General features: G+C 50.0%; 1 protein-coding gene across 2 annotated transcripts; it reads left to right on the top strand.

Annotated features, from left to right (window-relative positions):
* The first annotated feature begins 914 nt into the window (after positions 1-914).
* Positions 915-21,738, top strand: TOM1 (target of myb1 membrane trafficking protein). 2 transcript variants are annotated; one of them, XM_040062486.2, is made up of 16 exons: positions 915-1,027; positions 8,308-8,392; positions 10,138-10,216; positions 10,382-10,531; positions 10,644-10,778; positions 11,018-11,164; positions 12,118-12,234; positions 12,672-12,805; positions 13,471-13,504; positions 14,024-14,132; positions 15,145-15,265; positions 17,661-17,736; positions 18,142-18,204; positions 19,780-19,839; positions 20,187-20,223; positions 20,318-21,738. In XM_040062486.2, exons 1-16 carry the CDS (start codon positions 976-978, stop codon positions 20,464-20,466), a joined length of 1,548 nt encoding a protein of 515 aa, XP_039918420.1. In that variant the 5' UTR covers positions 915-975; the 3' UTR covers positions 20,467-21,738. The 2 variants fall into 2 exon arrangements, with proteins under 2 accessions (XP_039918420.1, XP_039918421.1); XM_040062487.2 differs by lacking the exon at positions 18,142-18,204 and having other exon boundaries at positions 919-1,027.
* The last annotated feature ends 1,684 nt before the right edge of the window (positions 21,739-23,422 follow it).

The following is a 23,422-nucleotide window of genomic DNA, read 5'->3' as shown; positions in this document are numbered from 1 at the left end:
ATTCAATCCTAACCCTGCTAAACTCACTCACTTGGCAGGCAAGCTGTACTGTTTCCAGCAGCACTCGTCACCCAAATTATCCTGCAGGTTCCTGACTGCTTGGGACCCCCCAGAAGGGAGATGTAACTGCAGGTAACACCAGGGCATTTGTCTTCCTTGCAGTCTCACCTCACTTCAGGTTTGTGACGTTCAGGTGACACCAACATTTCGACTTATGCAGGATGTCAGGCGTGGGAGCATTACAGCGGGATCTGTGCTCGTTACTAACACGTCCCCATTTTCTGGGTATGGGTGTTGGCTGATTGCAGCCTCAGCTAGGGCAGGGCAGTTGCTTGGGCCGGAAGCATATCCCAGAACGTGCCAACCACCCTGTGTAGTCATAGAATGGTTTGGGTTGGAAGGGACCTTAAAGATGATTTCCAACACCCCTGCCACAGACAGGGACACCTTCCACAAAAACTTTTCTCAAAGCCCCATCCAACCTGACCTGGAACATTTCCAAGGATGGGGCATCCACAACTCTCGGCAACCTGTCCCAGTGCCTCACCACCCTCACAGTAAAAAATTTCTTCCTATCTCCTATGAGTATGCTCCCACACCGGGCTGAGGGAAACTAAAACCCCATCGCCACAGGCTTTCCAGGGTTTGAGCACCGCTCAGGCTCGCGGGTGTTCTGCACGAGCCCGACGTGGTTGCAGAAAGCGGCGGATGCTCTCGGCGGCGGGAGGCCCTCGGTTCTTGCGGCCGGGTGCTAAGGGGCCAGCAGGACCAGGGACCCGTCGGCTTGCACACCGCCCTCCCCCGGCAGCCGCCGCCCCTCCGCGCCTCACTCAGCCCGTGGCACGGCGGGGCCGGTCCGGGCGGCGAACGGTGGCGTCACAGCGGGGCCCGGCGGGGCCCGCCCCGGCCGGCGCGCGGGTCACGTGAGCTGCGGCGGCGGCGTCAGCTGATCGCGGCGCGGCGGCGGCAGCGGCGATGGACTTTCTGCTGGGGAACCCCTTCAGCTCCCCGGTGGGGCAGCGCATCGGTGAGAGCCGCACCCGGGCCCCCCCGAGCCTTCCCGCGCCCCCACTCGCCCGTCCGGCCCCGCGCCCCCGGGGGCGTCCGCCGGACCCTTCCTCGGGGAAACGCTGGCCCCCGCCTCCGCGGCGGGACCAGCAGCGCGCTGACCAATCAGGAGAGAGTTCCATCTGACTGACGGGCGTTATCGGCCAATAGCGGACGCGCAGCCCGAGGCGGCTCCGGCGGGGTCCCCGCCAGCCAATCCGAGCGCGAGGGGGTCTCGGGGTGGCGAGGTGAAGTTTGATCCCTTAAAGGGGCCGCAGGCCGGTGGTCCACGCCACGCCCCCCGGCACCGCCGAGCCCCGTGATTGGCTTGGGAGCCATTCCCGCTCGCGCCTCTTCGGGGGCTTCAGGGAGCTGCTGATTGGCTAAGCTCCAGCCAGGACAGCCTATCGCGTCCGGGAGGGAACGGGGCGCGTGACCCGTGGCGGCACGAGGGGCTGCTGCGAGACACCGGGGCTGTGGGGACGGGGTCAGCCAGGGCTGCAGGGATAGGGGGGCTGCAGGGATAGCGGGGCTGTGGGGACGGGGTCAGCCAGGGCTGCAGGGACAGCGGGGCTGCAGGGATAGCGGGGCTGTGGGGACGGGGTCAGCCAGGGCTGCAGGGACAGCGGGGCTGCAGGGATAGCGGGGCTGTGGGATGGGGTCACCGAGGGCTGCAGGGACAGTGGGGCTGTGGGGACAGTAGCCTCAGGCTGGGCTGGCCCTGAGGCACACGGCTTGCCCAGTCGGATCAGTATCCCCTACCCAAAGAACTCCTGTGCTGGGCAGCCGGGGGTGTTTGCCCGCCCTGAGCTGTGACAAGTGGTGCCTGGTAGTGCTATGCCCTGGCTCCTGCGGCATGAGCTGTCTCACGGCACGGAGCAGCAGCTCTGGCAATGAACACAGCACCCACCCTGTGACCTGGCAGGCCCATGGGCATGTGGTGTCCTGTAGTCCCTGTGCTCAGGGCAGCTTGGGGAACATGGGAGAAGGATGTGGCCTGAGAAAGTGGAGCAGAGATGCCACAGTTCAAGAAAAGAAGACTGTTAACAGCCACACTGTTGTCAGAACGGGGATGCAGTTCTTAAAATGCTTAGCATGAAGACTCTGTTCCCATGTTGTGTTGCCTAAGGGCCTTGAAGTTGTGCTTGAAGATTGATGCCCATTTAAACTCTCCACTTGTAAGTTTATGCACTTGCTGTTCCTTGCTTGTCAGACCTTTGCTATGCTGTGAACATCCGGTCCCACATTCAATCTTTTTGATGTCCTTGCTTGGGTGGATAGGAGGCTGTGCCTGGGGAGGGAAGAGAGCAAGCAGTTGTTTTAAGTCATGCTTTTATTGTAATGTTTTCAGAGGCTACCCTTACACTGTCCCAAAGTGTGTCAAGGGCACTGTGATGGGCCACTCTGGTGTTAAGACACATAGGTGAGATGCATTACAGCCAGGTGGTGGAAGGATCATCAGGGAAGATTTTGTGTTATCAAAATCCTCCAGATGATCTTCAACATACCCCCTGAAGAACATCACATGTTTCATCACATGTTGCAGGAGAAGCCGTCTCGTGCCCTTTTCTGAATGAATACTCTTTGTTCCCTCAGTGAGTATATCAGATACGTCCTTGTGTTTGGGTAGAGGCAATTTGAAGGTTGCCTCTGGTCAGTTTAGTAACCAGGTTTTAAGTGGGTTATACCTCTAGGCTTTGCTTCAATCAAATAAGAGATCCCCAAGCAACAAAGCAACAGCAAAGAAGAAGAAAAAAGGTATTTCAAAAGTGGTGTCAGAGAGGAGTTGAGAAGCAAAGATGTGATACTCGGGAGATCTTACTGACTGGGGTTTATTGTGGTTATGGGAGTCCAAAGAGGAGGAGGAATTAGAGCACATGAGAAAGGAACTCTGTGGAGGACTTGAAAGGGCTGGTGATTGAAAATACGAATATTTTCTCCTTTTGAACATTGCCTATCAACATCCTGGGAACATGGATAAGTGCTATCTTCACTGCTTAATTTGGGACGCAAACACAACTTCCCCAAACTCGTTTGGTAGGTCTGTGGCAGCTGCATGTCCAACTCGTGAGCCTGATCACCAAACCTGCACAGTGCTGCTGCCCTGGGCTGTCTGCAGAAAGATAATGCTGCGTCCTTGTAAATTATCTGGACAAAGTCATGAATGCTTGATATAGCTTATGAAGTCTAAAATAGCTTTAGATGAAGGCTAAGAAATAAAAAAAGAAATCCTCTGTGGCACACTGCAGCAACGTTCTCAAATTCCTTCATTAATGTTAACCTAGTAAGACCCATTTATTTTGCTGACTAGAAAAGCAATGCTTGGATAATCTCAGTGATCTGTGACAGAATGAGTCAGTTGCAGAGAAGTAGGTTTTCTAGTTTCTTACTCACAGTTCTAAGATTCAGTCACAAAAGTTGCCTCTGTCCTGTTTTTGCACCATGATGTCTCTTCCTCAGTAAGAGGAATACAGACTTGCTTGCTTGGGGGTTTTGCATTTGTTTCTGTTGTGTGGTGGAGTTTTTTTTAAACACCAGTGGGAAAATTTCCAAAGAGTGATAAAGCATCATAGTTCAGATTCCCCCCTCAAAAGGGAAATCCCTATGCCTCCATCTAGGAGCTATGAGAAGCTTTTTTCCATTTTCAAAATGGAAAATATAATTTGAAGGAGGTGAATTCTCTCTGTGTGAGAGAATGGAGAAGAAACCACCAATACTCACTCCTCACCCTGGGAGTCTAAAATAACTAGTAATTATAGCAGTACCAAAAGGGACAGAGGCAGGTTATTTCAGTGAGTGAGGGCAGGCAAGGGATAGACATAACGGTGTAGCACAGATATGACACAGTTTTTTTTTTTATGGATGGGGGTTATTTTAAGCATGAGGAACAGGAAAACTTGAGAAGAGAGGCAGACGCAAAACAATATGCCAGAAAAATTCCCACAACCTTTTGGATCCCACCTTGCAGGTGTTCCTGCACCCCTCTGTGGGCTCTGTGGGTCCCTGCAAGGTTTTTCTTAAAAAAGTATTGCCTTGTCTTCTGTGCCTGCTCTGTCTGGAGGAAAAGGGGCAAAGGCAGCAGTTGAAGAGTCACTTGATCCCTGAGAATTTGAGATGATTCATAGGAAAGGAGCAGGAGTTCAGAGACACAAATACCCACACCACTATGTCAGTGCAGTCTGTGTCCATCACCATCCTTGAATTAGGTTTGGAGTCACATCTCTGGTCTCTCTAAAATGCATGTTGTCCTCTCAGGCTTTGGGGGAAGGATACAGCTAAATGGTGAAGTCCTGACAGAACTGCTGAAGAGGTGCTGAAGTTCCCTCAAGGGAAGTAAAAGCATGAGGCTTGTACAGGATGCTGATTTGGGACTGTGAGTTTGTGAACTGAAGCTGGGAGAAAGGACACCTTGCCTTGCTTTCTGCTGAACCAAAGCTCTCATGCAATGAACTGCTGGTGCACTCAAATGCCTGTTGAAATGGGTGAGACGGTGTTTAATGCTTTGCTGCGGGACTCAGAGCCAGCAAGAAGCACTGCAGAGAACACTGTTTGAAGGCTTCACTTGGAGGAGGCGCAGAGCATATCATAGGCAAAGGATTTTTTGCCTTCACAGTACCTTTTGTCCCTGGCTCCTGTACTTCCCCACACTACTGACCGCAGTGTTGGTGTGCTGCTGCAGGGACAGCTGAGTGGGATCCCCAACCCCACAGTCCACTCTCCCCTGCCACCAGGGCAGAGACAATATACCTTGAAAAGAAGCAAAGTTGTGAAATGTACTCATAGCACAAAGTAATGTACAGCTCCTTTGCGCCAGTTATGCCAAGTGTTCAGAGTTCTTTGCTCTCTGCTGGTTCCAAATAACTTTTATCACCTAGCTGCCATCAGCGGGAGTACATCCAATGCCGTGCAGGAAGAGAGCTGATGCTCTGGTTCAACCCGTACCACATTCCTGCGCAGTTCTGGGTTGATCTGAGCAATTTGTGAGGCAGCAGACTGGAATCAGACAAACCCCAATGCTGTCACACCCGGGGAGCCAGACTGCCTGCCAAAACAATGCGGCTTTGGAGCAGCCCCGTGGACAGCCTCCTGTATATTCAGTAGCTGGTTGGTTTGGGGCTTGGAGCGGGGTGGCATTCCTAGGCTCACGAAAACCTCTGTCAGGGGAATTCTCTGCTGCAGGTCAGGATCACCTGGTAACGCACAGAAGTAGGTGCTGCCTGATGAGTCCCACAAGGCAGAGTGCTGGGTGTGTGGCAGTGCCCTGCCTCCTCTGCTTGCTCTTTTTAGGGACCTGTTGCTGTCCCCAGCCAGTTATCGTGCAGAGCGGACAGCTCATGTGCTAATTACAGCTCATGAAATGGGGCCAGCCACCCTGATCCTTCATGTGACTAATTAAACTTTGTTTCCTTCCCTTCTGCAGGCTTTACAAAAGGGCAAAGTTCAGGATTTCGGAGAAAACTCCCTATCTTACTAGGTTTGGACAGTCCTTACAGCTTGGAAGAGAGCAAGGAGATTTAGAAGGGCATTAGCTCCAGCTTTCCCAGTGCCAGCTAGGTCAGGCCTTAATTTGTACTGGGTAAATTTAGGCATTTTGTCCTTGGAATTGCCTCAGGTCATATTCCTCTTTTCCATGTGCTCTAATACTGCTCTTCCAGCTTTGCATTTTGTGACCCTGTGTTGTGTTTATGGCAGGTTTGCTGCTTTTCTGCAGCTCTCCTTTGACGAGTGTATGAACTGGGGCGATGGTAGCAGGACAACCACTGAACTGCGGGGTAGCAGGGGCAGGGTGTGTCACTTCTGAGGAAGCCCAGTTTTCCTCTAAGTGGCCAGCCAGGTGAAGGAGCACGCATGGTTTATTTACATTCCTTTCTGAAAAGCAAACCTGCTGCTCAACCTTGGTCGGATTGGTGCATTTGGAGGGAAAGGGTGGTGGGGAGCAGATTACAGTGTGCCACCTAGCATTGAGAAGCGGGGAAAGGCCATTTGCAGATTTAGTTTGTGTTTGTGTACAATGCGAAGGAAGGCTGGGGAAATTTGAACAGCAAGAATGCAGGTTTTATTTTGTCCTTTGTTTCTTCTGTAGCTCAAAGCTTCCATGTAGGCTCAGCCCTGTTCCTAACTTGTGGGTTTTTCCTTCCACGTTCAGTGAGAAGAGTAGATGTAGACTTCCCTTTCAGCGGAGCATCCCCTGTGTAGTGGATTTCTGTGATTCATTGCTAGTGGCAGCAAACAGTGCAGGGAAACTTCTGGCTTGTTCAAACCATGATGTGTCATGAGCAGAGGATCCCAGAGGAGAGTGCAACTGAAGGGGGCTTTGTGACCACTTGAGCCAAACACATCAGACTGACCTGAGCTGCAACCTGACTGCCAGCAAGGCTGGTGTCCCAGGGCAGGAGGAAACCTGGAGCTCCAACATTTTACTGAGTTCTGATCCCAAAGGAGCCCCAATGGAAAACATTTTCCCTCATATGTTAACCACAGTTTCCCCCATTGACTGGTACATGCCCTGGTACACCAGACATGCCTGTTGCCCTGGATGTATTCTCCACCACATCACCCAGTGCAATCCTTCCTCCTTCCACATCAACCTAACCCAGGTTAGGAAACTTGGAAGCTTGGATCTGCCAGAAATCAAGATCCCTAGGTAAAGTTAATACTCAAAGTGACAAAAGTTTACCTGAATCAAGGAGCCTTAAGGTTATTCCAGTAATAGCCAGACCTTTAGAAAGGTGGAAGAGCATCAAGAACATTCTGCCACTCTTTTTCCCTGTCTGCCCTCTTCCATCTGGCTGTGGCCACAATGTCATCAGCATAATCACTGTGTAATCAATGCATTCTGTAGCCAACAGAAAAGGTGGCTGATAAGATGCAGATAGCTTCACACTGTGGTGTGCAATCTGTGAGAGGGACACGTGTATAAGAGGTTGCATTGCACAGTGATGTGAATAGATCTGTGCCTGACCTTTCACAGGACATGATGGATGTGCTGACCCAGGCAGGAGTTTAAAAAATCTTCTTCCTGTGTTACGGTCTTGTCCCACTACTGCATAAACGGGCATTTAATTTCATTCCCACACAGGGATCATTAGCTGCTGGGTCAAAGGCAGAAAAAGGCAGTTCTGCAGAGGAAGAACCTCTCAAGGGGTAGAGGACTCACAGCAGCAAGGGACAGCCCCAGATTTTGCAGGGGCAGCAGTTTTGAAAATGCAGGCACTTCTATAAGTACCTCACTGGGACTGAGCTCTCCTGAAGAGCACCTGGTGAATGCTAAACCGGTTTGGCCAGTTTTAATTCTCCTGCCCCAGTGCTATGTCAAGTGTTTCGTAGTATGAGAGAGCTAGAAAGGATGGTTCATATCCTCTGCTTGCCATTTGCCATGTCTCTGTTTCCCTGTGGTCTTGGGAGTGCCTGGGTCCTGCTGGCCCCAATGGCAGCTCTCTTTCCCCCAGCTACTGGTGGTGTCCCTGAGGACATCAGTCACTGACATGGCTAGGACTGAGACATGGATGATTACAGGGTGGAGACACTGGTGCTCCCAGTAATAGCTGCTCATTTCCCAAATCTCTGCCTTAAATAAATAACATCAAGGCTGACTGAGGAATTCCTAATTAAAGAGGACACAAAGCTGGAACATTACTTTGACTTCAGCCTACAGTTTGCTTCTGCCCACTCTCCCTAGAGGCCAGAAGTTCAGGGGAGAGTTGTAAATGTTAAACAAGAGAAACCTTGCTTTGTTTTTTTTCTTTGTTTGCTTGTTTGTTTTTATAGACCTGGGGTACAAAAAAAAAAAAAAAAAAAAAAGGTGGAGTTAATTCTTTTGTCTCCTTATGTGGTTCAAACCAAGAATTGGAGTTATTGGCATTAGATCCCTATCAGTGTGAGCAAGCTGAACTCACGGTTTCTGGCCTTGCAGTTACAAAGCAAATAAGCCCCCTTTTCCCCAGCTGTGGAGCTGAAGTCATGCTGAGCCCCTTCCCCTCGTGTGCAGGAGTCAGAGGTCACACCAGAGGTCACACAGAGCGTGTTTGTGTCAGTAGCATTGGTGGCATGGGTGATGCTGGGCACCTGCCCTCCCAGCAGTGTGCTCTGCCAGGGTGGACACCTAGCGAGGAGCACTTGGTGACCCAGATTTTGTATATGAATTTGCCTCCTTGCTTGTTGTAGTGGCAGCCAGGGAGAAGCAGGCTGGGGTCTGGGGTCTTGTGAGAGCTTAAGAGTGGCAGGGCTGCTCTTAACCTTGTCTGGCTTTCTATTTTCCAGAGAGAGCTACAGATGGGTCACTGCGCAGTGAGGACTGGGCTCTCAACATGGAGATCTGTGACATCATTAATGAGACTGAAGAAGGGTAAGGGAGCTGGCAAGGGCCCATATCCAGCGGCAGGTCCCTGCATTCCCTGTAACAGCACATCCCTAGGTTGCAGCGATAGCATGCACTGGTGGAGGTAATAAGCTAGGCTTCCCAGCAATCCCTGTGATAAGGCTCTGCTAGGAGACCTAGAGACATAGCAAAGCTGTCAGAGCATTTATTAGATGCTTCTCTATAATCTTGGTGAGTGCTAGGAGCCATTCAAACAGGTCTTCAGGGTCCCCAGACAACCTTCTGTTCAAGCCAGGCTGCCTCCTATCTCCAGAAGGCATATTTGCATGTCTTCCACTTTGATTCATTCCCCCTTCATACCCTTCTGTTTCTCTCCTCTGGGAATGTAAAAAATCTAAAGGCCGGTGACTGAGAAGAGGGGAAAATCTCAGGCTGCTATTCAGTCCTCTCAGTGTGCCAGTCTTTCTTGGTTTTCTTCTCAGGTATTTACATGTACAATCACTCAAACACACACATGGGTGGGGGAAGCTCTTGTCTCCCTGTCCCTGCAGGGAGATGTTCATCAGTCTGCCAGACTTGTTAACTCAGGAGCTGGGGATTTGCCAGTGAATTCGAGGGAGAATGCTCTTTCTCAATAGTGGAGATGTCAAGAGCAGCATGTAAAAAAAAAGGTGCTACATGGAATAAAACATGTAGGTTTCACTCCTGCTGTCCTACCCCACAGTGATGTTGACAGAGGATTAGCAAGCCCAGTTTTCAGCTTCATAGTTGTATGGAAACAAAGTCAAACGTCTCTACTTAGAGATCTGTCACCACTCCTTTTCCACTGTCCCCACGGTGCAAATACACCTGTTTCTGTCCCGTTCTCAGGCCTGAGCTGTGGACAGGTCTGGGCACCTGATAACACAGCTGGACAGGCTCTCCCATTGCCCTGCTAATGCCCATCTATTGACACCATGCTGCCCCATAGGCCAATGCTTCTGTCCTCCTCACTGCCTCAGTGTCTCCACCCCACTTCTCTCCTCCAGCACTGCTGCTCTTCCAGCTCAGCTTCTCTTCCTGTGCTCTGCAAGAGCATGTTGGTCCCTCTTATGACCACAGTGGTCTGAGACCATGGTGTTTCTCCTGTCTGAGAATGGGTAATGAGGCCCTGCTATGCTGTTGCTCTCTTACCCACCTGCAGTATAGGCAAGATTTTGCCATTTCACTCACTGCGTCTCCGCTGCAGCTTTTGAGCCTCTTTCTCTCCAGGGAAATGTTAAACAGCTCCTCTGAGTAACACAGGAATTGCTGTAGCTTGGTCTCTCCTTCCTGTTTCTAACTCATGCCAAGCTTTTCTGTGATCTCCTCCTCTTCCTCATGTCTGCCATAGGATTTTGCTCTATCCTCCAGGAGTGTGTTTCTAGCATTGCTTTTACTCTGTTCTCTGTTGTGTCCTGAACACCTTGAGCTGTTGCAGACATCAGCAGAGACTTCTAATTTCTGTAATAGCATTCAGGGACATGGTTTAATGGTGGACTTTGCAGTGTTAGGTTTATGGTTGGACTCAATGACCTTAAAAGGTCTTTTCCAACCTAAATGGTTCTATGATCAGCCAACCCCACCCCTCTTGCAGAACCACAAGCAAAAGCTGCTTTACCAGTCACTGCTTCAAGCCATCCTGAAAACATGGTGAGGAGGGACACCCCTGAGTATGAAGCATCCAGAACCTGTGGCTGTTTAGCTTTGCCTCAACCTTCTGATGATCTTTCTTCATCTCATTTTTCCCTCAGGCCCAAAGATGCCTTCCGAGCCATTAAGAAGAGAATTGTAGGGAATAAGAACTTCCATGAAGTTATGCTGGCTTTGACGGTGAGCGGTCTGGGTTCTTTCTCTGCTCTGTGACACCCTGCCGTAAAGCTGAGTGCTGAACACAAGTTTTAACACACATGCTGAGCAGACATATGTACCTAAAACCAACAAGGCTAACACATGAGGGCAGAGAAGGCTACAGCTAATGCTTTATTGCCTTTGAAGGTCCTGGAGACCTGTGTCAAGAACTGCGGCCATCGCTTCCACGTCCTTGTGTCCAGCCAGGACTTTGTAGAAGGTGTCCTGGTGAGAACAATCCTGCCAAAGAACAATCCACCTGCCATAGTGCATGACAAGGTGCTGACCCTCATCCAGGTGAGGCAAGAAGTGTGAGCATCTGCACCAGTCCAGAGAGTGTGTGTCTTTAGGTGTTTGTACAGAAGGCTGTTGTATGTGGTGATGGGCTGTACTGTCTCCTTCTCTCCAGTCCTGGGCAGACGCCTTCCGCAGCTCTCCAGACTTGACTGGTGTTGTTGCTGTCTATGAAGACTTGAGACGGAAGGGTTTGGAGTTCCCCATGACTGATCTGGACATGCTGTCACCCATCCACACACCACAGAGGGTATGGGAATATTGCTGAAGAGAAAAATGTTGGGCAGCTGCCATTCTGGAGCAATGAGGAGATTTCAGGAACTCTGTCATGAATTTAGAGGGGTTTTGGGTGGTGAGAAGCTCCAGGACAGCCAAGAGCTGTCGGAACCAGATGGGGAGGTGTCATCAATATTTTTCCTCTAGTTGCACTGCCCTGTCACATGTGAGTGTCTAACATCTTCTCCTCACTTTCCCCACCTTTGTCTGTAGACTGTGTATAGCTCCAATTCTCAATCTGGACAGAATTCACCTGCAGTCCACTCCCCTCAGCAGATGGAGTCCATCCTTCATCCTGTCACCCTGCCCCCCGGGAGAGGCATATCCAGCGATGCGCCCATCACACCCACACCAGAGCAGGTGAGTTGGACACCAGTCCCAGGATGTTGCTGACTCTTCCTGTGTTCGAAGCTATTTCACAAACACTGGTCTGGGACTGCAGTACTGGTCCTGCCCCGGGCTCTGTCTTCAAGGAGCTGTTCCTCTGAAGCACAGTCCTTGGAGAGCTCCCCAGAGCTCCACTGTGGTCACAGTGATAAACTGGCATACCACAACCATGGAGTGGTTGTTTCCCTAAGACAGGGCTGCTTGCAGGTAGAGGGAAGTGGGGAGCTTAGACATGAGCCCCCTTATCTTTGTTTATCTTGCCTTGCTGCTTACTTTATATGAACCAACCCTGTCTGGCTACGTGGTTTCCAAAGGCCAGGGCTTCCTCATTTGTTTCCCCATCCTCTTTTCTCCTTCCTCACCTTGACTTCATATGACATCATGTTCAGCACCAAACCCCTAGCTGTAGGTATATTGCATTCAAGCGGGTAGAAACTGTTCTAAAGAGGCTCATTAGCAGCTTGTAAACCAGAGGACTAAAGCTTCAACTGCAGCTTAGCTGAGGTTCTCCTGTTGAATGGGAATTAATTGTTTTCCCCTCTCTTACGCCACTTTGGAAATCTAACAATTTAAATGGCTACCACTTGGGAGCTGTTAGATGAGGAGAGATTTGAATCATAACAGCAGCCTGTGCTGGCCATTAAAAATCAAGGCTAGACTAGTGACCAAAGATCCCAGATGAGGGCCTGACATCTGCTACCAGCAAATTAATTTGATGGTAAGTAATGGAGGGGTTTCCTGCTGGGAGCTCCTGAGAGATAAAGTGAGTGGTGACAAACAAACTCCCTGGTGGCTGTTCCCTCCAGCTCTGTGAACAGGCACACACATGTGGTGCCATTCCCTGCCATTCAGAGCTACCTCAGCTATGTCCCCAGCCTCTCCTGGCACTGCACTGCACTGCACTGCATTGCACTTCACTTCTGCAGATTGGGAAGCTGCGCAGTGAGCTGGAAGTGGTGAATGGGAACACAAAGGTTATGTCGGAGATGCTGACGGAGCTGGTGCCGTCCCAGGCCGAGCCTTCTGACCTGGAGCTGCTGCAGGTAAGGAGCACTGGGCTGGATAGAGGGCAGCATGTAGCACAATTTAGCCATTACTTGATGGACTGAGGCCCAATGCATGCCATATGTGGGGAACGACCGAACAGTTTAGTGTGGGCTTTATCAGGGAGGGAGGGGATAAGGGAGACAGAAGGAAGGTAGAGTTTCAATGGTGGATGGAAATCGCATTACCGAAACTAGAATTATCTCAGAAGGCAACTTGTAGTCCCCAGGGGCCTTTCTGGGTGATGTGTTACACAAAAAGCATACAATTATTAAAGCTCAGACTCAATTTACATCTCACACCAATATTTGTTGCCCATCAACAGTTCCTGACAGATCCCAGTAGCCTCTGGGATCTGTGTTCCAGTCAGACTTCCAAATTTGCAAGTCCTCAGCCATAGTGTGACCTTTGTGGTGACTTGTCCTGTTTTGAACAGGAGCTGAATCGGACATGCAGAGCCATGCAGCAGCGAGTCCTGGAGCTGATTCCTCGTGTCCTCCATGAGCAACTCACCGAGGAGCTGCTCCTCATCAATGACAACCTCAATAATGTGTTTCTGCGCCATGAAAGGTACCTCTCTCCTCCCTTCTTTTCCCTGCTCTCCCACAAGACTTCACTGCCCTTGAAGGCTGCCTATGCCACACTTTTGATTTGCCCATGAGTATAATACTCGAGATGTATCAGTCCGTATCATCCGTCTTTGAGAACAAAACCTGTTTTCAATTTTTGCTGATTAATTCCTGTCCCTTCAAAACTGCTGTATAAATTCATGATGGGATATAAGGATGTCCCTGTGGCATAACCCAAAAGAAGGATGCAACTGCATGGAAAGAGCTGGTTTTCTAGCTCTGAGGCAGATGGGAACAGAAAGAAATTGCCCAGGTGGGATCAGTACTCCTTTTTTTTCCCTTCCATTTCAACAAACACATCTCTTCGCTAGGATGAAATCTGGGGAGTTCATCCCCAGATGAACTGTATGGAGAGCTGTTGGTTAGGAGTAACTCTGGAGGATCCTAAGAAACTTTCTCACACCACCTCTCAGGAAACATCAACTCTGTGGGTCTTGTTGGGGTATCTTAAGGGGAAATTAGGCCCTGAGCCATAGTTCCCCTTTCCTAGTGGGTTCCTACCCACTAGGAAAGGGCAGACTGTGCCAAGTCTTATAAGAAACATCTTTATTGCTGTGGGTGAATAAGCTCACACTACTGAAATGCATCCTGTCATCTTTCTTACAGGTTTGAGCGACTTCGGACAGGACAGCCCGTTAAGGTAACTTGGAACAACTGCCCCTCTGTGCAGCTTGGTTTGCATCCTGCAGGCCCAGCAGTGCCCTGCTGACTTGGAGGGAGGTTCAGTCTGCCCCATTTAGAAATGGTGGGCTTTGCTGCCCAGCCAAGCTGCACCAGAATGCCTGGTGTGTGGGACACCCCACTTCGCACTGCAAACCTCTCCTGCTCTGCCCAAAGAGCAAGAGCAGAGCAGCAGCAGTTAGGGTTTTCCCATACTGAAGAGTAAGAGGACCAATTCCCATATGGGCCTTCTCTGTCCTCTGAACCAGCATCCACCCTACTTACTGACATCCAGCAGAGCTACCAATGCATATCCTTCCCTGGGACACTATTCCCAGCCAGGTCTCTGATCACCGTTCCTCTTCCCCCTCTTCACAGCTGGTATCTTTTAATGGGTGCAGAAAGGCTTTCCTGTCCCGTATCAATGAGCTAGGATTGTAGGGCCAGGATGTCCAAGCTTGAGGAACTCTATACCATCTTCATTTTTCTTCCTCCAAAGGCACCAAATGAAGCAGAGAACAGCTTGATTGACCTGGGACCCAGTACTCCTTCAGCACTGAAACAGCCTGAAGTCACCAGCAACCTTTCCTCTCAGCTGGCTGGAATGAGTATGTTGACATGTGGTTTTCTGCTCAGTCTTTCTAGTGTTGCTTTGAAAATCCTTTTCCACCCTTGAATCATCTCCCAAAATTATTTAGTTAGATTCCTAGAGTAACCTAGAGAAATGTCATGTGTTTTCAACTAATAAACTTGTGAAGAAACTTGTATATGGCCCAAGGCACTCAAGCATACGTCTTGGCGTCCTTGCCACACATTGTGCAGGAGGTGACCATGACTTAAGAAGGACCTCAGCATTACTCTGTGGCTAAGGACCTGGCCTTCCATCAGGGTTAGGGGATAAAGTTGCTCCCTCTGCAATGCCTGGCAGCATTTCCTGCTTGCCTCTCTTGCTATGTGGTGTCAGGCTCACCACTGAGGTCTGGGAGAAGAAGAGCAGCTGAAGCTATGCTGCAAAGGCACCCATGAGTGTCTTGGGCTCAGGACCTCAGGACCCAGAATTTGACAGGTTGTTTACTCAAAAACCTGAGGGGTTCTGGGGGTTCTTCAGGATATACCAAAAGCCTGCATAGCACTGCCTGGATGCAGTTGCAGAAAATTGGCACCAGACTGTTTTTACAGACAAGCCAGCTGAGATATTTTTCAAGTCAAGTTTTTTTTTAGATGATGCCTGAGTCATGAAACTCCACTTGTCTGTCTCAGAGGTGTTTGCCCAGAAGCACAGGTTCTTTTCTTTCACAGGTTATGGAGCAATTCCCTCCAGACTTTTCTAAGATGGTCAGGAACATCTATCCTCCAGCATCAGTAAATTGATGCTGCTGCTTTTCTGTCTGAAACTGAACCAAAAATATCTACTGAGTGGGCAAAGAAACAGCTTCTGTTACTTCACTCATGACTGCACACATGCATAGACTGTGCTGCAGCTGAGGAGCAGGGTGGAGGAGTGGGCCTAGAGTAGTTTAGCCTGTTCAGATGATAGTTTTCCATCCAGCACCCTCCAAGCCCACAGTCTTTCATTTTACTGTTCTGTGCTGCCTGCTCACCCTGCTTTCTCTCCCACAGACCTGGGCTCAAGCAGTGTAAGTGCAGGGCTGCACTCCCTCGACACTTCTGGCAAGCTGGAAGAAGATTTTGACATGTTTGCCCTGACCCGTGGCAGCTCGCTGGCTGAGCAGCGCAGAGGGTGAGTGGAGCAGCTCACTCTGTCCTGTCCTGCCTTCTTGCAAAGGATGAGGGCTCAGGGAAGGTGGGGCCATGACCTGACCAGCAGCAGTTCCTGGGAGACAGTGGGATGCCACAAAAATGCACTCTTCACACACGCAGTGGTTGTAGGATGAGCCCTGTGCTCCCGGTGCTTATTCCTGCTGCCATCATCTCCCCTCATGGCATCCTCCTGGGTATGGGGTGAAGGAATTGGTACCTGCATATGAGCATTGTGTTGCCACGTGTTCTGGGAGATTCAGTGTCTGGGGATGAAGGTGTGAAGTGGGACTGGCTCAGTTTTCTTGTCTGCCTCTGAACTCATGTGCCCTGACAGGGGTGATGTTGAATTTGGGAATCGCAGAGTAATGATTCAACCTAACAGAGTATTGAGCTGAAGTACAGGAAGAGTGCAGTCAGTTGTGGATTGCAAGAGGGCACTGTTCTGTGCCTCAGCTTCCCTGCTGGCAAGTGGGTCTGATGTTTCCTTCATGGTGTGTTTGAGACCTCTAAAGCACTCTAAAGCACTCTAAAGCACTAAGAGTTGGGTCTCCATGGTACTGGCTGAACTGAAGAGTTCTTTTCCACTGCAGAGTGGATTCCTGAATCCTTGTTCTGGAGGAGCTGACAAGAGCTGTGCTGACCCCTGGATTTAGAGACTGTGGCTGATCTCACGCTGCTTTGCCTGGCAGAGCCATTCACTGCTCTCCACAGAGTACCAAGCAGTAGAGCCCATGGGCGCATCACTGCCTCCAGCCCTCCAAAGCTTGTGTTCCTGCATTCTTGCAGCCACTGGAGTGCCTTGTTCTGCAGCTGGCCAGTAGCAAGTTAAGGTCTCTTATACATGTCAAGTTAAGGTCTCTTAATGATGTCTCCTTCCATGCCTCTGCCTCAGACTGTTTCTGGTAAATGTGCTGGGGAAACCCATGGCCAAAAGCATGACTTCATGTGTTTTGTCCCTGGGTTTCCCCACCACTTTTTTACTGTGGGTTGTGTTGCCTGAGGACAGAGGCCGTCCAGCACAAAAATAGTTGTATCAACACCACTCAGTCTGGGGCTGAAACTGGAGCCACTGGTATGTGCTCAGTGCTGGAGTTCTGGACAGAGGTGGAATTGTATCCTCTCTGCTGCAGCACAGTCCATAACAGGCTGAGGCTTATGATCTCTGCACAAGTAACAAGACAACTTCTGTTTATTCCTCACTGCCCTTCATCTGCCTGCACTTGCACTCCTGCCAGGTGGTAACCTCTAGTGGCTTAGGCTTCACATTTCACTCAAAGCCTCTGCTCTCAGTGTCTCCCTCCACTTCAACAGACCCATTGCTCTACAGCTCCCGAACAGGACATGCTGGGAGAGTCTCTGGGGTTTGTTCCTGAACCCCCGTGCTTCATGTGTGTCTCAGTGAGGCAGTGCTTGAAGCACTTCAAGCATTTCCTGCCATTTTTCCTCATCAGTGGCATGATAGCAGCACTGTACTTCATCCTGGATGCCATTGTCCACAGCAGCCCCTTCACTGATGAGCACTTCTTTGAGAAGTTTGAGCAGCGGTGGCCCAAGCCCCTGGCCCCCAACAAAAACAGCTCCACTTGATAGTTGGCTGGATCTGTGGAAAGGGGCCTGGGATCAGCTGGAGAGGAAACTTGTGGAGAGTTTCTGTGAAAGGTTTCATTTTCCTAGCATGGAGAGTTTTCCCCACTCGGCGTGGATCAAATGGTGACATGTGGCATTGTTATGGGTGGTAGCAGCCTAGAAGGGACACAGGATTGGAATGAGGGAAATTATGGGTGAGACATGTCTGTGTGTGGAAAGATGTTGCTGTAATGGTGCATTTGGAGACCTGGAAGCAACACTTGGCTCTTCTGATCATCCAGTCTCTCCTATGGCCAACATAGGCCAGTGAGCCTCTGCCACCATCACTTCTTGCATGGTATTAGTTAAAGAGATGTTTTTGAGCTGTTTGTGTCTGTGAAGATAGGTGAGTGTGTAGGGGCTTGTTACTCAAATCCCTTCTAAAATATCTGTAATATTCTGGTCAGTCTGTGTTAGTTTTCTCTCTTTATAGTAAACCCCAAAGAAGGTGAGTCTCATGGTTAATGCACCTGCTCTGTAAGTCTGTGTCTTAGTTTTCATATGAGTCCTTGTCATCCTTCTGTCGCTGTGCCAGGGCTGTCCTGTTGTATCCCACAATGATGTTCCAGTGAGTAGATTAGTCTGTTTTGTGCTGGGCTACACCTTGCACACCTTTCTAGAAGCTCCTGGGAGCAGAATGACAAGGCGTGAAAAATTGTGCAGTCAGAAGAACTGAATGTATGTTTAGGAGTTCCTGCTCTTCACTCTCAGGCATCTCATCAGCCTGTTGTCTCTCTTTCTGCTTCCAGGGTAAAGTATGAAGACCCCCAGGCCACCAAAGGCCTTGCTGGTGCCCTGGATGCCCGGCAGCAGAACACGGGAGCGGTAAGTGGCCACAGCTTTTACTGCATCACCAAGAATGGGAGTAACCTCCTGGCTCACCAAGGCAGTAATGGTGCTGTCTGTTTGGAAAAAGTCAAGTGATGATAACTCCCAGTCTCCACTAACCTGCATTTCCTAGCTGGGCTGCATACCTCATTCTTTAAAGCCCTGAGGTGAAGAGCTGTGAAAAGTCTGGAGTTGCCTCAGGCAGTTGAAGGATGTCCCTCCCCAGGGAAATTTCCACCTGGAAATGTGTGTTTTATTCCTCTTCAGCAAATTTCCAAGTCTAGTCACGTTCTCTGTGCAATCAGAGAAGTGGGCCACCAGTATTAGTGTATTCTTTCCCTCACCTTAAACCCACTGCCTCCCCTCTCCCTCATACTGCAATGCAGACTCTCTGTCATCCAGGGGGAGTCTGGTGTCTCTAGTGACGGAGCCCAGCTGACAAAGTGGATGATGCGTCAAGGAATGGTGAGATCTGAGGTCATGGATCGCCAGCAGGGAGGAAGGAGGCTGGGGCTGCTGAAACAGAAGTGTCACTGGCACAGCATGTGAGGATGAACAGCAGACATCAGCAGATACTGCTAACTGAAATGGAGCAACCCTGGGCTGGGCCAGTAGTGGAGACCGGGTTTAGGAAGGAAGCAGGCAGTGTGCCAGTCCCTCTTCAAGTAAACATATGTGTAGGAAAAAATTCTTAGGAGCTCTGAGGCCAAGAGACCATGTGCTACTCTGAGCTAGAGGATGGCCTGTTTTGGGGTGGGTGTCTGAGGCAGAGGCAATCATGAGGTGCAGCTGCTGCCATTCATTCTCCTTGCAGTCTTTCCTCCTTAGCACTGGGTGCCTTGTTTGAAGGGAAACACACTCCAGCTTTAACTCTGTTGAAGGCCTTCTCCTATAGCTAGTCACTGAGTGTTCAGGCAATTGAATTTGGTCTTTTGGCTGCAAGAATTCCTGCAATTACATTCCCTCAGGCACACGAAAGCTTCGACAGCTCTTGAGTCTGAAGCTAGTTAGCCTGTCTTGTAAGGGGCACAGCCCAGGCTGATGTCTGCTCTAGGAAGTTTCCCCACATGCTGTACAGTTGGCTTGGATGCACTTCTACCCCAGAGAGATCCTCTCTGGGTAGGCAAAGCCAGTTTGCTTTGAAACTTCCTTAATCTCACCCATCCTGTTCCATTCCCATTCATCCATCTGCCAGCTGTGATAACTATCTGCTCTCACTCCCTGGTTTGAGAAAATCTGCCTTTCTTGGGTACGAAGGTGTTGCTCTTTTTCTTGGTCTTGGTGTTTTCCTGAGGGCAAGGGAGCTATAAATATTAGAAACCTAATAAATAAGTTCTCACAAAGATTCTCTCATTCTTCTGCTTGGGGAGCCTCTAGCAACCGCTGCTTCTTGCTTAGCTTTGTTCAGGAGCTCATGACTGAAGAAAAGGATCTGGGGTTTCAAATCCAGACTTTGTTTCTTCTGCAGTTACCTCTGTCCACTAGGAATATGTCTCTTTGGTGTTTAAATTGACCAGTTTGGTGTGTTATCCTGCTGTGCTCCATTATCATACCAGGAAATCAGTGCTTCACAGGTGTCTTTACCCCTTACTGTGCTGTCAGATGGCATCTCCAATATCTTCAACATTGCAGTCTTTGACATCAGACTGTCACTGGTTTGTAGAGGGAGAAGGTGTAGAGTAATGCACCTTGTTCTCTGGCTGCCTACACAAGCAGCCAACTTCCACCTAGTGTGTCATCACCAAAAAGCAAAGTCTGGTCCAGTTCTAATACCCTAAAGCCAACCACCAAACCACAGATGCTTTTAATGGTATGTATCCTGGAAACTGCATGTTTGGACATGGATAGGACAGAGGAAGCTGGTAAGCAATGGCACTGGTAGCTGGGAGAGCTTTGCAGTGGCACTGGCTGGATGTGGATGGGCCTGAGCTGAATGAACAGTGGAGCGAGAGGCTGAGCTTCTGGGTTGAGCTTTCTTTTTGCATAGTGGATTTACTGGAACATCCTCTATTTTCTTGGACTCATTTTTTTCTGTCCCAGGTACCAGTTCCTCAAGCCAATTTCATGGAAGACATAGAAAAGTGGCTCTCCACTGACGTGGTAAGTGAGGGACTGCCTTCTTGAGGACAGCAGTTCTGCCTGAGTTTTCTGCAGGGCTGGACTCCAGGCAGTGTATAACAGTGCTGGCATCACTGAATGTGTGGCACAGGCTGCTGGGAGGGACCAGGGAAAAGAAAAGCCGGGGACACAGGCTTTGGGATACCACAACAGTATCATCAGCCTTCTGGGAGCCTTAGCTAATGAGCTGAGGCTCAGGAACCCTCTAACATGTTTGTACTGCGGAAGTGAGTGAAACACTATCCTGTCTCTCCATGTGCAAAGAATCACATCTGTGGGATGCCTTTACCTACCTCCCTTCTAACCATGCCCTTCTCTTTCTTTGCTAGGGAGATTCAGAGGATCAAAAAGGGGTCACCAGTGAAGGTAAGATGTGCCAGCCAAATCTTTTTTTTAACTGTTCCTGGCTCTTCCACAAACCTCCCTCTTCACTAATTCTCTGCTCTTCTCTTGCCCTCAGAGTTTGACAAATTTCTGGAAGAACGAGCGAAAGTTGCGGACCGTCTCCCCACTTTGACCGACTCCTCAGCAGGGAGGTCTGTGTCCCCTCCTGCTGCCAGCCATCATCGGAAGCAAGCAAAGGAAGATGATGCTATGTTTGCCTTGTGAATGCTATGGACTGGTGTGCTGTGGAGCAAGAGGCTGTGTGTGCTGTTTTGCTTGCCTCCAGCCAGGGGCCAGCAGAGGAAGGACTCTTTCCCCTTCCTCCATTCTATTCCTGTTTTACCTTTGAGTTGTTTTTATTCTTAAGCTGCTTTCAGACTTCAAATAATCTTTGTTGTGTTTAGGGATATCATACAATAGACTTATGAAGGGGGGGGTTTCAAAGCTGCTAGAGAATGTGGGAGTTCAGTGGGCTTTTCTTTTTATGGTACAGTGGGCAAAGCAGAAGCTCTAGAAGAAGCTCCCCCATCCTACTCTTCAGTGAGGTAGTTAGAGATCTTGCCCAAGAAACAGGAGAGGCTGCAGTCTGCTGCTGATATCATTCCTGCCTGCCTCTTTCCTCACCCCTTCCCTAGAATGCTTTGCTTTGAAAAGCATTCAAAGCATATCTCCAGCCCTCTCCCTGCCGGTGTTAGACTGGAAAGCACGGGGATGTGAAACATTACTGGCCGAGGAGGAACACTAATGGTAGAGGGACCCTGTTGCTCTAATCTCTCTTGCACAAGTGCTTGTGGTATGCAACACCTTGCCACTCACAACCCCTTCTCTTCCTCACTTCCCTTTCCCCCCATCAGTTTATCCAGAATCCTACCCACAGCCCAGAGGTTTCCATTGCATGACAGCCAGTCGTCCAAGCCCTTGGCAGCACACAGGACTGCAAGCGGTACCCCAGGCTGAAGGGGCTGTCTCCCATGGGGTAGGATGTGCCTTCAGCAAACTATTTGCAGTTAATTTAATTCTCCATTATCATACCTTTCTCCCAATGTGATCCTATCTCCCTCTCTTATTCCACTGATGCCTTCCACCACATTGTGCTGTGGTGTGGGGAGTCTGAGCCAGGCCAGTGCTACAGACTCCATCACGACGGCTGTGTGTGCCTGGGTCACCAAGCTGCGATCCCCTGGAGCAGGAGGCCCTTCCATCGGCACCGTTACACCAGTGGGAACGTGCTGTTGCTGCGGAAGCTTGTTCAGCTGGCGAGCAGAGAGGGGAAGCGAGACATCAGTCATCTCATGCCAGTAAAACAGCCCTGCAGCAGCCAGGAGCTCCTCTGCACACGGGGAGACAAATGCCTCAGAGCAAACCGCACTTGCTGCCCACTTGTAAATGAAAGCCAGGGAGGAGGGTGCCAAGCTCAGGGCTCCTGCTCGTGGGATTTCTTGTTGAGCATGGGAGAGCTGTCTTTTTTTACTGCACATTAAAGGAGCGAAGACTTGAGCCTCCCTTGAAGCTACAGTGTGTGCTGTCAGTGCTGGTGTGGGGAGGGGAGGATGCTGTGGGGAGTAGAGCGATGTACCCATGCAGCCACATTTGTTCCCCATGAAAAGGCAAGGGCACTGGTGCTGAAACGAGAACAGCGTGGGGGCTGAGGGTGCTGGGAGCTAAGGCAGGTGCTCCCTGCTTTTCACTGCAATTGTAGGGAGGTGATTACAGGCCATCCCGAAATAGCAAGAGGGTAAGCTACTTTCTCTCCCTCTCTGCCTTGTGATGAGATCTGAATACCCACCTTGCAGTCCATAAACCACTTACAAAGACATGCAAGAAATACAGTTGCTACTAAAGGGCCCTTTGATATCCACAGGACATCCTCACTTGCCCCTATACCATCTCTCCCATGTCTAGCTGAGTGGGAGCTGTGGGAAGGATTCTTGAAAGGAGGTTGAGTGGATCTGAAAATGTCATCTGAAGGCAAAAGGAGGGCCAAGAGGCTGAGCTTCACCTACTGGAGCACGTGCAGGAGAGGAAGCAAGAGCAGGGTCATGATGGAACACACAGGCAGGTTTGGTAACTGTGGGACCAGAAGAGCCTCCAGAACAAGCAAGGCCAAGCCCTCTGCCCAGTGCCTGGCCTTGGGCTCCCTCGCTCAGCTGGGAAGGAAGGGCTTCTGATGCCCTGTCAGTGTTTTTGAAGGGTATCAGCCTGTTCACACTGCTGATGCTTTAACACTGGTTGATGCCTCAGCTGGCTCATAAAGTTCTCAGTGCCTCCAGCTCCCTCAGAGCACTGCCTGCAAATTCCCCAAAAGGAGAAATGGAGACATCCCTGAATGAACATCCTGAGTATGGGGAGTTCAAATTCCTCCTTACTGCCTCTGGGATGCCCTTAGCCCACCTCAGGATAAAGACCCCATCGTCACCCTCACCTTGTTTTTAATTCCCTGAACAGCCAGCATGGGACCTAGCAAAGCCAAGAGGAAACTGTCCCCAGGGAAGACTTGAGTGCAGCAGAAATGTGTTGCAGCTATTTGTGTTGAGGGACAAACAGATGGAAAGCATTTTTGGTGTCTGCCAAGTGAGGTCAGTTTGAATCGGTGGCCAACAGGTGAAAATTCAGAGAGCTGCTTGTGGCCCCTGGGGTGAGCCTGTCCCCTCCCAGCCATGCAGCCAGCCAGCTTTTCACCGAGATTTATCCAACACTGACAAGGTATCTCTTTTTCAAGTAACTGAAAATACAAAGAATGGGGATGAAGGCATGGAAAGATTCCAAATTAGTACTATCCTATTTATTATAGATTATACCAGTAATAGCTTGATTCATTTTGCAAGGTTTCTTTTAAGAAGGAACCTGGGGAAACAAACCTGCTAGGTCTGCAAGGGATCATTTTAAGTAGAGGCTGGACACTTTGCATTGGCAAAAACCGCATAGTGATTGCAAACAAAAACAAAAACAAAACAAACAAACAAAAAAAAAAAACCCGCACTGTAAGGAATTGTTTTACATGCCTTTCCCTTTTTAAAAGTTCTTCTGATGTTGTTTTAAAAAGAGCAGCGCTGCGTGCTCGCTCTGACCACCAGATGGCTGTGGTCCCTCGCACACCCAGCCTGGGCTTCCCGATTGCAGAGGACACCCTCCCTTGGCAGGGACGTGCTTAGCAGGCTCTGCCACCGCCGGGGACAGAAAC

This window comes from Hirundo rustica, chromosome 4 (genome assembly GCF_015227805.2).
Source record: "Hirundo rustica isolate bHirRus1 chromosome 4, bHirRus1.pri.v3, whole genome shotgun sequence".
Taxonomy (NCBI): Eukaryota; Metazoa; Chordata; class Aves; order Passeriformes; family Hirundinidae; genus Hirundo; species Hirundo rustica.
The sequence above is the reverse complement of the archived record's forward strand: the minus strand, read 5'-3'. Positions and strand labels throughout refer to the sequence as shown.

What these genes read in the sequence shown, in the direction of transcription:
- TOM1 (XM_040062486.2), top strand. Translation starts at nt 976, where the DNA reads ATGGACTTTCTGCTGGGGAACCCCTTCAGCTCCCCGGTGGGGCAGCGC. An exon ending in AAGTTATGCTGGCTTTGACG is followed by an intron (nt 10,217 to 10,381) that starts GTGAGCGGTCTG and finishes TTGCCTTTGAAG; the next exon opens with GTCCTGGAGACCTGTGTCAA. An exon ending in CTCTCAGCTGGCTGGAATGA is followed by an intron (nt 14,133 to 15,144) that starts GTATGTTGACAT and finishes TCTCTCCCACAG; the next exon opens with ACCTGGGCTCAAGCAGTGTA.